The sequence below is a fragment of the Triturus cristatus genome, chromosome 1_2 (assembly GCF_964204655.1).
Source record: "Triturus cristatus chromosome 1_2, aTriCri1.1, whole genome shotgun sequence".
NCBI classification, from domain to species: domain Eukaryota; kingdom Metazoa; phylum Chordata; class Amphibia; order Caudata; family Salamandridae; genus Triturus; species Triturus cristatus.
The window spans coordinates 1067214841-1067227009 of record NC_140580.1 but is presented as its reverse complement, the minus strand read 5'-3'; the positions used below and the strand labels follow the sequence as shown (position 1 = coordinate 1067227009).

Sequence of the window (12169 nt, the reverse complement as noted above, 5' to 3'; positions counted from 1 at the left end):
TCAGGCTGTGAAAGAGATGATTTGGGTGGGCAAATATATCAACATTTTCTCCTTACTGCTCGATAATAGGGAACTTGAATACACTAAGTCACAAAAGGAATGGATGTTGCCCAGTGAATGGAGAACGGAGTTGGTTAAGTTCAGAGTTGAGGAGACATTTGTTAACTGGATGAGGGCCTTTTCCGTGTTTAGTGCCATTACAGCTGAAAGGTCGCCCAATTTACAAGCTGAAATGGCCTGCTACCAGAGCAGGATTGCCATGTGGAGCCAGACACAAGTGGGGAATGGGTGGAAGGAATATGACATTTCATTCAGGAAAGCTAAGGAATTCAATCCCTCTCTAGCATGGGATGTGGTGGATTCCTTGTCATGGTACAATCAGATACCTGGGGGGGCAGCAGCGATGGGGGCAACCGGTTCACAGAAAATATACCCGGCCAAGCCGCAACAGCCCTTTCGGCATGCGCAAGGAAGTGAGGTACCAGGAAAGGGTAAAGGTTGGGGGGATAAAAAGGGAGTATGTTGGGATTTCAACAAACGGTCCTGCACTAGGGCAGCGGGCACATGTAAGTTCAAACACGCCTGTTCCTCGTGTGGGCAGCCCTCACACCCCGAGACCTCCTGCAGATTTAAGGGGGCAACCAGGGCTCCAGGGAGAGGAGGAAACCTGAATAGATTAGAGGAGGGTTTAGTATCGCACACTCTCATTGATGTCATGGCAATGATTCCCCTGGCTGAACAGATACCCAGATCACGCGGCGGCTAAATTATTCCGGAGGGATTCTCTTGGGGTTTCAGGATACCGGCGGGAGGGTACACAGGGAAGACTGAGTGCAGGAACCAACTGTCTGTAAAGCATAACCCAGGGGTAGTGACTGCAAAAATTGAAAAAGAATTACGCCTGGGTAGGCTGGCAGGACCTTTTGAAGAGGTGCCAGTGCCCAACTTTGTTTGTTCCCCTCTTGGTGTTGTCCCTAAAAAAGAGAGAGGCGAATATAGACTCATTCATAATCTCTCAGCCCCAAGGGGGACATCCTTGAATGATGCTATAGATGAGAATGTCTGCAGTGTAAAATATGCCTCTTTTGACCAAGCGGTGGTGTTGCTTAGGGGCCTGGGTCCAGGGGGGTTGATGGCCAAGTCTGATATAGAGTCTGCATTTCGTCTTCTCCCCGTGCATCAGGGGGATCACCACCTTTTGGGGTTCAAGTTTGATGGGAAGTATTACATGGACAAATGCATGCCCATGGGTTGTTCGATCTCGTGTGCCTATTTCGAGGCGTTCAGTTCCTTCTTGGAATGGGTAATGAGGCAGGCAACCGGGCATCAGCAGGTCATGCACTACCTGGACAACTTTCTCTTCCTGGGCGCGGCTGGGTCCCAGACGTGTGCACGGGCATTGCAGGAATTTTGCGCGCTCATGCGGGCTTTTGGGGTCCCGCTGGCGCCGGGGAAGACAGTGGGGCCAGCTACTTGCTTAGAATTTCTGGGCATTGAAATAGATTCTGTTGAGGGTTGTTTCAGGCTCCCAAAGGAGAAGGTGTCTAAATTCAAGGCGGCATTACGCGCGTGCCTGGCCAAAGGGAAGGTCTCGTTGTAACAGCTTCAGGAAACAGTGGGCCAGTTGAATTTCGCGTTAAGGGTTATACCAATGGCTCGCCCCTTTTCTCGCTCAATTGCGCAGGCTATGAAGGGCCTGCGAGAAAAACACCACCGCACTAGACTGTCGCTTGAGGTACGCCAGAACATGCAGATATGGATGGCATTCCTGGAGGACTTCAACGGCAGGGTTGTGTGGTCCGGCCCCCCCACTACTTCAGCAGAGTTAGGTTTATGGACTGACGCTGCTGGGAGTGTTGGGTTTGGTGCCATTCTTGGAAACAAGTGGGTCACCCACAGGTGGCCGGACGAATGGGTGTGCAGTGAGTTGACAACCAACATTGGTTTTCTGGAGCTGTTCCCTATTTGGGTAGCATTAATGGTCTGGCCAGACCTTCTGCGTAACAAATCAGTGATATTCTGGTCAGACAACATGACGGTGGTGGAGTGCATCAATCAGCAAGCGGCGCGCTGTAGGTTCATACTCCGCCTCTTGAAGGAGATTGTGTTGAGATGCTTGCAACTGAATGTTGTATTCAGGGCAAAACATGTACCAGGTGTCCTTAATAATGCAGCGGATGCACTCTCTCGCCAAAAAATGCAGGTATTCAGGGAACATCATCCATCAGCGGAGCCTACACCGACTCACTTCCCGTCAGCGCTCTGGCAGATTGGTGCCCCAAATTACAGGACCTCGTGGCTGCTAGCTTAGCCCCCAAGACAAGGACAGCATATGAAGGGGCGTTTGGTTCATATTGCACCTTCTTGGGGCGTGACTGGGAATCCAAATGGGCTCTAGAGAATAGCTTTACAGACTATCTGGGTTGATTGCATCAGGAGGGTCGCTCAGTGGCCACAGCTAACAGGCATAGGGCAGCTGTCTCCTTCTACGCACAGGCAAAGGGAGTAAAAGATCCAACTAACAGCTTTGCGGTGCGGAAGGGTCTGAGGGGTTGGCGCCGCTTACAGGGCAGAACGGCTGACACTAGGAAACCAATAGGCTTGGGGAGGCTGACGGCATTACTGCCTGCATTGCATGACGTATGTAGCTCAGGCTGGGAGATACAATTGTTTAAAGCAGCTTTCACATTAGCCTTTTATGGAGCGTTGAGGCTGAGCGAGTTGGTGGCAGCCTCCAAGGCAAATAGGCAGGGGGGTATCCAATTCCTGAACACAACAATACGGGGTGACACATTGTGGGTGACAATTTTGAGATCAAAAACTGATCAGGAGTCGCGGGGGGAGACTGTGGTACTGCACAGGGCGAGGGCTAATCCTTGCTGCCCGGTACACCATGTGGAGACTTTCATCAGGCAGCGAGGTGGACTGTTGAGTGGGTCGCTCGTACTACACGCTGACGGCACCCCGTTAACCAAATACCAGTTCAGAAGAGTCATGGAGTTGACTATTGCCAGGGTGGGCCATGACCCGATGGAATTTGGCACACACTCCTTTAGGATAGGCGCAGCCACTGAGGCAATCACAAGGGGTCTGCATGTGAACAGTGTTAGAAGAATTGGGAGATGGTCACCCAATTCCAATTGCTACAAACGGTATGTGCGGGTACACATGTTGTAAAGTACCTAGAGTTTTGCTGACATTGGGTTGTTTTTTCTGGTTTTGCAGTTCCTTCGCTCTGTGACGCAGGCGGAGAGCTTGCTTCGGGTCATCATCAGGATTCATCGGCGACTCATCGTGGCGTGAACAGTCAGGAACACAGGACGCGGTCAGGCAGGGTTTGGATTTTTGGTCATTCTTATGTTAATCGTGCTAAAAATGTCTTTTTTACAGGCAAGGGTAGAAGGGAGCTAGAGCACAATGGTTGGTCCATCTCCTTCTTTGGGAGGGGGGGTCTCTGCCTCAGTCAGTTTAGGGGATTCTTTGCGGAGTTGGTCGCCCAACATGCAGCACCACCGGCGGTGGTGATTCTTCATCTGGGGGGGAATGACCTTGCTAGACTGGGTAGGAGGGTCCTCCTGGAAGAGATCATCTCAGCAGCGGGGTGGGTAAGGAGGGTGTGCCCTGACTGCACTGTAGTCTGGTCCCAGCTGATACCACGGCTGCAGTGGCTTGGGGGTGATTCCGTCAGGGCATTGAATCACTCGGTAAAGAGGATCAATACCAAGTTAGAAAAACTTTTCCGAACCACGCACTTACAGACCATCCCGCACGGGACTATTTGGGGGGATGAATTGTACTTACAGGATGGGGTCCATTTGACTGAGACAGGGAATACAATATGGTGTGATAATATCCTAGCTTGGTTGAAGGGCTTTGTGAGGTAGGGATGACCTTCAGGCAGGAGTTGTGGGGGGGCCAGATCGTCGGGAAACAATGCTGGCCTGTGGCGGTAAGGTCATGATCGGTGAGCAGCAATTTAAGGTCCTAGGGGGGGCGTCACCATCCACGGAGGGGGCGGCCCCAGGGGGAGGGGCCACTGGTCCCTCCTAGAACTTCAAGGGCAGGAAAATCCGCTAGCTGCTAAAGATGCGGGGGAGGGAGTCACGCTTTCCTTAGGCTGGTAGCCACCCCGCACATACATCATGACGTCAGCAAATGACGCAGAGTGTAAGGGCCCTCCTTGTTGGTTAAATGGAGTTCACGATGCCGACGGGGTAGGCGGTCCCCTGTCGTGCATGCGCACCTGTAGGTAAGGGCGTGGCTAGTAGGACTTGACACCGGTTAGTGACCTTGCCGTCGGGCCAGAAATGTTAGAATGCAAAATTCAGGCAGGATGTTAGATTCGGATAGGAAACACGCTGTATTAGACTTTTGTTAAGGTTAGCCTTTGATATTTGTCTTCAATACTGTAGATCTAATGTGATGAATTTTGCGTTTCTTAACATATTGATGTAATGTTGATATTTCATCCTTTATTGTTTTGTATAATAAATATGGCCGGGGGTCCCTGACCCCCCGCCTTCCAAAGACAACTTGCTCATGTCAATCCTTCAAGGTGTGGTGTGGGATGCTGGGAGGGGAGGGTAGCCAGTCACGGACCATGTGCACACACACACAGACGCAGGGCCGGCTTCAGCGCTGGTGGCGCCCTACAGTCACTTTTGGCGCCCCCACGTCCCATGACCGCATCCACGGATTCTCTCACTACCACCTGCAAAAGTGACCCTCATCTCTCCTACCATAAGATATTGCTAAGCACAGCGCCCCCCTGAGATCAGAGCGCCGCTGCCGCAGGTCAGTGCCCAGTGCGGCCGCACCAGTTGCACTGCCAGAATGCCTGCCCTGCACAGATGTGCATATCCACGGCCACACATACACTCACTCATACATGCACACACAGTCGCGTACACTCACACATACACAGAGGGATTGACACACACATGCACACACATACACAAATAAACATACACACACACATACAGAGAGAGAGAGACGGACAGACACACACACATACACACACATAAACATACACAGACACACGCACACACACAGGGACAGACAGATGCACACAGACACACATTTGCAGACACACGCCTGATAAGTGATATTCCACCTCTTTCTGTGGCCTATCCAAAGGCCTTGCAACTGTAATTAATTTGATAAGTCACCAGGTACTTTTTACATGACCAGGCAAGGGAACTGATGTGCTTTTAAATCAGTCTATTTAATACGAAGTGGGGCTTGTATTTTCCTCGTCTGGTGGCACATCATTTAAATAGTGAGGTTGTAAAACATCCTCTTAAAATGTAATATTAGTGCAACCAATAAGAACAGGTAGATTTTCTGCACTCTACTGAACACAGTTAACTTCTAACCTCCACCATTTCACGTTTACTAATTCATTATTTCAATGCAGCTATCGTTCTAGTGGTCTCGCTGTACCAGAACCAATCGAAACGGTGCTGTTAATGCACGGATATGTTAATGCTTTGTTTGTAATGAAGCCGAATTGATGCCGCCTGTTGGCGTCTCCGCACGTGGTGACTGAAGGGCTGGGGGGGTCGGTCAACCTTCTGCTTTTGCAATTAAAAAACACAGCCACTAATTGGGGTGCAATAGGCACGCCATGCCCCTAGGCCCCTCTGTCACTACGGCTGCTGCACTATTGAGAGACCCACCCCCTTATTTTCGTGCATGAGAAGAGAATAGGCGGTCACATTTTAAAACTGCAATCATTTCGTGTATAGGGTAGAATTCTGATTACAGATCAAGGAAAGAAGGGTCAATAAAAATAATGCCTGTCTCGCAGGGGTCAAGGACATGTGAAGAATGGGCCACTCTGTATTAGTGACAAAAAAAATCGATTAATGGAATAAAAAGAACAAAAGAAAGAGTGTGAAACATTAAAAAGTAGGAAATAACCATAACGTTACAAAATTGAAACCAAAAACCTGGGCTTTCTTGCACGTGGTTTGGAAGTGTGATTGACGTGTCACATATCCGGAAGTGAGCTTAGGCAGGGCGTCCCTGAACATGAAATGGCAACAAGGCTCGCTGCATGCATGCCTCATTGCCAGAGCTTGCACTGATCTGAAAGGTCTCATAGTTGAACTCAACTAAGACTGTCCATCACTGCCTCAGTCAACCATTTACCCTATCTCTGGGAAACAGTGGGAAACATGCAACTCTCCTTGCATCTGGAGAACAGCAAACTGTTAAGCGATGCACAGTCACGGTTCTGGTCACACCACAGGTCACACACAACAGTAGTAAGCATCAGAAAAAGCAGTCTAGCCGCCAGAGCCTAAGATCACACGGGTGCTATGACCATTTCGGATCTGTTGGTTGTTTTCGAGAGTACTGACGCAACGGCTTGTTCAACAGCTTGAGACACAAGACCACACTGTCCTAGTGCACATTCATTGTGAACACGAGCACTCAGTAAGTCAAGTTACCCTCTTATGTGTCTGAGTTCACCACCAAGGACTGGGGGTTTCTCAGGGGTCAACCATCCCAGCAGTCCTTTTCAGCATCTACATGATCTCGCTACCCCACATCTTCGAAGTGTCTTGTGACAGGAGAGTGCGGGAACAGGGAGAACAACCAGAACGCGAGTGGTTGTTGTTTGCAGCTGTTTTGTTTTTGTGCTATTTTTTAGCACAATAGAGGCCTTACATCAAAAATAGATTTTTGTGTAACTACACAAAAGCATATTACACACATTTTGCATACCTCTAATCTAAACAACAGCAGCTTATGTGCTAAAAGAGCGGAATTTTGCATTCTCCTGAGCAGACAAATTATGAGAGCTATCAATGGTCACAGCAGAATCATAGCAATAACCTTGATACGTTGTGGGCAACTGTCCAAAAACAACCTTTGTGATCACCATGCCGCACCATCAATCACCATCAACCAGATAATTTATTTGGAGCCCAATCGCCCTACTAGGCCCGACTGCTGAACTTCCCCGTATGTGTTGTTATTAAGGGTGGGCATAGTTCGCGAAGTAGCACTTCGCGAAGCTACGCAAAGTGCAGTTCGCACTACGCGAGTTACGCGAAGCACTTCGCGAACTGCGTAGTAACATGTTCGCACTGTGCAAGATGTTGTTTTCAATGCTTGCACAGTGCGGACAAGCAACCGGCACTGTGCGATCATTGAAAATGGCATCTTGCACAGTGCGAGCTGTAGTTTTCTGCTGCTCGAGTAGATGTTTACTCGAGCTGCAGCTTTCTCAACGCGAACTGGTAGTTTCTCATCGCGAGCGGTCGCGAGCATACGCGACCCCTCGCAATGAGAAACCTGACCTCCTCGCGTTGGGAATCTCGCCGGGAGGTTTATTTTCCATGCTCGCGATCGCCAACTTGATGTTGCTGATCGCGAACAAGGAAAAAGTCTCGCCGGGATGTCATTTTGCTTGCTCGCGGTCGCCAACTTGACGTTGAGGACCGCGAGCAAGCAAAAAATGACCGCAGCACAACGCAAGACTACGCTACGCGTGTTCGCACTGTGCTACGTGCAATTCGCGTAGTGCGAAGTAGCGCGAACTTCACAAACTACGCGAGCGTAGCGTAGTGCTTTGCCCAGGCCTAGTTGTTATTCACGCTTCCCTTCCTTTCTTCCTGCCTTGCAGATTACATAGGCCCTCATGTGAAAGGTCTTTTATTCCCTTATAGTTACCAGCCCCATCAGAATTACTAGATCCCTTTTAACATAGCAGCTCTATGATCTTTCACCCAGAAACTAAAAGCTTTTGAGAAATGAGGAATAACCAGGGGAATCGGATGAGGATTTACCAACTACCCTGGTCTTCTGATCTGTTCCCTTTTCTAATGGCACTCTCAGCGTTTCAGTCACAATGCCTGTTAACTCCGCCCCCTCATCTTGGGTTTAATGCATAAGTAACACTAGGGTTGAAGTTACTGGGCCAGGATCTTAGACACTCGGAATATTGCCCAGAGATTATAGTCGTTGTGTAGGCGTTGCAAAAAGAGAGATGCATCTAATAATCATGCCTCCAAGGGTGTAGCCTCCATTTGTGCCCAGTGAACCTTGTTATTGCTGTATTTAATAGTTCAAACAGAGGATCCCTGGTGTCTGCAACCAAAAGAAAGAGTGTTGGGAGGCTGGAAAGTGTGAACCGCTTGCAGAAGGATCACTCATGGATTTACCACCCTACCATGGCATCAAGTGAGGTACCAAAGCCCTTCTTCTCTAAGTCTACACCACTTCCTCTGACTCAACTACTCCCCGAATAGGCGTCTTGGCTAGTAGATAAAACAAAAGCATGGAGTTTGGATTCAGTGGTGGAATCAGGAGGGGGATACCGTGAAGTGTTCATGACCCCTCTGCAGGTACCTTGTAGCACTAAGAATGGTCACTGTAATAAAAGATAAGTCAAAAATCCCAAACTTCTTCAGTTACTCTTCGGGTGTAGTATTACAACTCTTGTCGTTGTATCTTGGCAGTGTTATTTTATGCAGTGGTAGCACTGAGGCCCATTATGTGCCTATACTGAGGTTTTCTAAAACAAGATGCTTTCGGGGTACAGAAGCTGACCTTGCCAGCCCCCCTCTCCACTCACCTCTCACCTGCAGTGATGTTTTTAAATGGCTGTATTGAAGCTATCCGGTTCTGTTCAAGACATACCTCAGTTCAGAATTTAGACTTAGATGTTACCACCAGAGCTGCAGCATGGCAACCAGGCCAAATCCTGGAATGTACTAGGCCCCAATTTAGAGTTTGTTGGACAGGGCACTGCATTAAAACCTCTGTCTGCCAAGCCTTCTGGTCTGCCAGTCTCATTTAGAGACCCCTGGACCTTAAGTATTCTGTCAACAGACCCTCCATTGGCTCCACTGATGGAATACTTCCTCCGACAAGCTGACAGAATAGTCGTTAAAGTAAGAACATTACATGACCTGCCCTGTTTAGGGTAGAAGGTGTAATGCCTGTTATTTCTTAGCCGTCATTTCCAGAAAAAATCTGGCAGTGAGGGACAGGGAAAAATTAATGACTGTCACACTGTGGGAGAAACTCCCAGGGTGTGAAGGCCATTGATTGTTTTTGTTTTTCAGAAGCAAACTCCCACTTTGCGTGTGTTTCCGATGAACAACAATTTTTTGTACGTTGTAAGGAACCACCATGACGGCAGTTCCTTTCAATGTCAAAACTGAGTGCTGGGCCGGCTGTCATCTGTAAACCTAGCGGGAGGTAGTCCACCGGGATGACAGAGGTGATGTCTTCTGCCACCCTGATGGACTGTACTTCATCTGTCAATCTATAAACCGGGCCTTAAATCTATTATTCCATGAATTGCAGTGCAACAACCATCATTAGACCCTCAGATCTATGAGGGCCCCCAAAGCTTATTAGATCCAAAATGGTAAACTTCAGTATGCAAATCCTTTGATACCAGCTCACTAAGAATAGACCGCAGCACCAGTCATTAGAGAAGGGACAACAATTGAAAGAGAAAGGAAACATGAGATTGCAGAGAATTAAAATAAATGAGGTTACTGTACTTACCCTGGTGTCACCCTCAGGCGCCATAGGGTCCGTCATCCAGGAGCCGAACCTTGATCCGGAGACTTTGACTGTAACTGGCTCACTTATTCCAGTCAACTTGCCACAAGCTGAAAAACAGGGTAATGACTATAAATAGAATGTCCACCGTTTTACATCATATATATATATCAAACGTGCCCTTATGGAAATCATGTGGGTACAAACAGTTTCACATTTCGATTCACTCTTACCCGGTAGATCACTGGAGTTTGTAGGAAGGAGCAGTAGGTACAAGTGATGTAAGTGACAGGCAGAACACTGGGTGTGCCCACTTATCTTCATATTGCCAACTATGAACTTGAGATCAAGGGCCAGATAGAGATGGGTTCCTTTAAAAGTGGGTTAGACATTCCAAAGGGGCCATGAATGGGACTCACCAGCCCAAAAATAAGAAGAAACACATGAGGTCCAAAGTTTCTAATCCTGATACTTAACTTTGTCAAAGCAGGTGAAATGTCTGAGTGAGTCTAGGGGTGAAAATGCAGAAAGAACATGCTGCAACCAATGTGGAAACCCATTCTCGTATGCTTTAACTACTTAACTATTAATCAAAGTGAACTCCAGTGAGCTTTGGGCGCCATCTTGGAGTGGTGGTCACTTTGGGCGCCATCTTGGAGTGGTGGTCACTTTGGGCGCCATCTTGGAGTGGTGGTCACTCTGGGTGGGTGTTGCTGACGAGCGGTCTAGCGCTCTGGCTGAGTGGAGGGACGCCTATTTAAGGCGACCTGCCCTGTGGACTGCCCTGAGAAGGTACTCGCACTTTGCATCGCGCTATGCGCCTCAATACCGCGCTATCTTTTTTAAAGCTACCCTTATAACTATTTGTGTTTTTCTTAGTTGTATTTTGCCCTGATTTTAATAGGATTTATTGTAACCCCCTCACCTGCACTCTAATCGGTTCCTTCACCGCTGTTTGGCGGGTCCGGTCTCTGGGGTGGGATTGGCTTTGGGCGCCATCTTGGAGTGGTGGTCACTTTGGGCGCCATCTTGGAGTGGTGGTCACTTTGGGCGCCATCTTGGAGTGGTGGTCACTTTGGGTGCCATCTTGGAGTGGTGGTCACTCTGGGTGGGTGTTGCTGACGAGCGGTCTAGCGCTCCGGCTGAGTGGAGGGACGCCTATTTAAAGCTCCCTCCAATGCGCAGCGGTTACGCGCAGGGGGCGTGCCTTCGCTGCGCCTGAGTCGTGCCTGAGTCGTGCCTGAGTCGTGCCTGAGTCGTGCCCGTCTGCGCCCGTCTGCGCCCGTCTGCGCCCGTCCGCGCTAAGGAAGCGCGGCTCGCGGCAGAACTCTGGACCTGGCCATCATGACTATACGTTTGAGAACTTATAGTAGGGCCGATCTACTGGCCCTTCGGGACCGATGTACACGCTGCGAGTTTTCGCCTGTAGTCCCGCTGTGTGGCCCATATCATTGTAGGTGTGGTGCTTGGTCATTGGAACCCCCCTCTCTTATACGCTCCTTGGGGCCTGTTATAAAGAGGATAGGACAACGGGACCTGAGTATCTGGAGCTTAAACGTCAGATCTGTGGTAAAGCACCATCAGGAGGTTTATGACCTTCTTATTGATGGTTCGCCGGATGTGCTTTTTCTGACGGAAACGTGGCTCCAGGACTCTGACTCCTCGATAATTAACCTAGCCTTTCCCCCAGAGTATGCTATTTTCACTTTAAATCGGACGACTAGAGGTGGAGGTATTGCGATGGCCATCAAACGTTGTTATCCCTGTGAGTGGAAAGCCGCTGAACTCTCGGGGTGTGAGGGTGCCCTATTTAAAATAGCGTTTAGTCACCAGTTTACCTTCTCTGGGCTATTAATTTACCGGCCTCCGGGCTGTGACTCTGTTTTTAGGGCTGCTCTTCCTGAGTATATTAGCATAGAGGCACTAGGATGCGCAAATTTTAATGTTGTGGGAGATCTTAATCTCCATTTGGACTGCCCTTCTTTACCCTTTATTAGGAGCTTTCTGGCGGATCTTGAGGCTTTACAGCTCTCGCAGATGATTACTTTCCCCACACATAAAGGTGGTCATATTCTTGACCCGTTCTTCACAAATCTAGAAGGACTCAGAGTTCTTGGTTCCTCTCAGTTGGTCTGGACAGACCACATGCCGGTGAAAATGGCATGCTCTTTGTCTGACTCTCCTTTTCTATCTCAGGATAGATTTGTTCTTAAACGACACTGGAACAAATTAAGACTGGAGAATTTTTACCATCAGCTCGAGAAGGTTCCTTTAGGTCCGCTCACCGAGGTCGATTGTGGATACGACTCCTTCTGTGAGTGGATATCTGGTGCCCTAGATTCTCTGATTCCTATGTGTTGGTCTAAGTGTCATCGGAAGGAGCCGAGCCCTTGGTATGACACTTCCTTGGCATCTCTTAAGAGGGCCTGCAGACAGGCCGAAAGATTATGGAGGAAGTCGTACGACCCAGATCTGAAAATATGTTATCTGGCCATGGTCAAGATTTATCACAGGGCAGTGTGTCAAACTCGCGCTTCCTTTTATGCTCAACAGTTTCAGAACTCTGCCAATCCATCTAAACTTATTTTTAAAGTATTAAAGGACTTGATGGCGAAGAGAGCAACTGCAGTGGAAATATGCT

The 12169-nt window shown here is 48.8% G+C and overlaps 1 protein-coding gene across 2 annotated transcripts in view; it reads right to left on the bottom strand.

The window, feature by feature from the left end:
* Window positions 1-12169, bottom strand: part of LOC146868665 (noelin-like) — a 147445-nt gene that overhangs the window by 19164 nt on the left and 116112 nt on the right. For both annotated transcript variants that reach the window (XM_085612799.1, XM_085612790.1), the window contains exon 4: window positions 9532-9638. In XM_085612799.1, the coding sequence (XP_085468925.1) occupies window positions 9532-9638 (107 nt within the window). The remainder of the gene's footprint in view (window positions 1-9531; window positions 9639-12169) is intronic.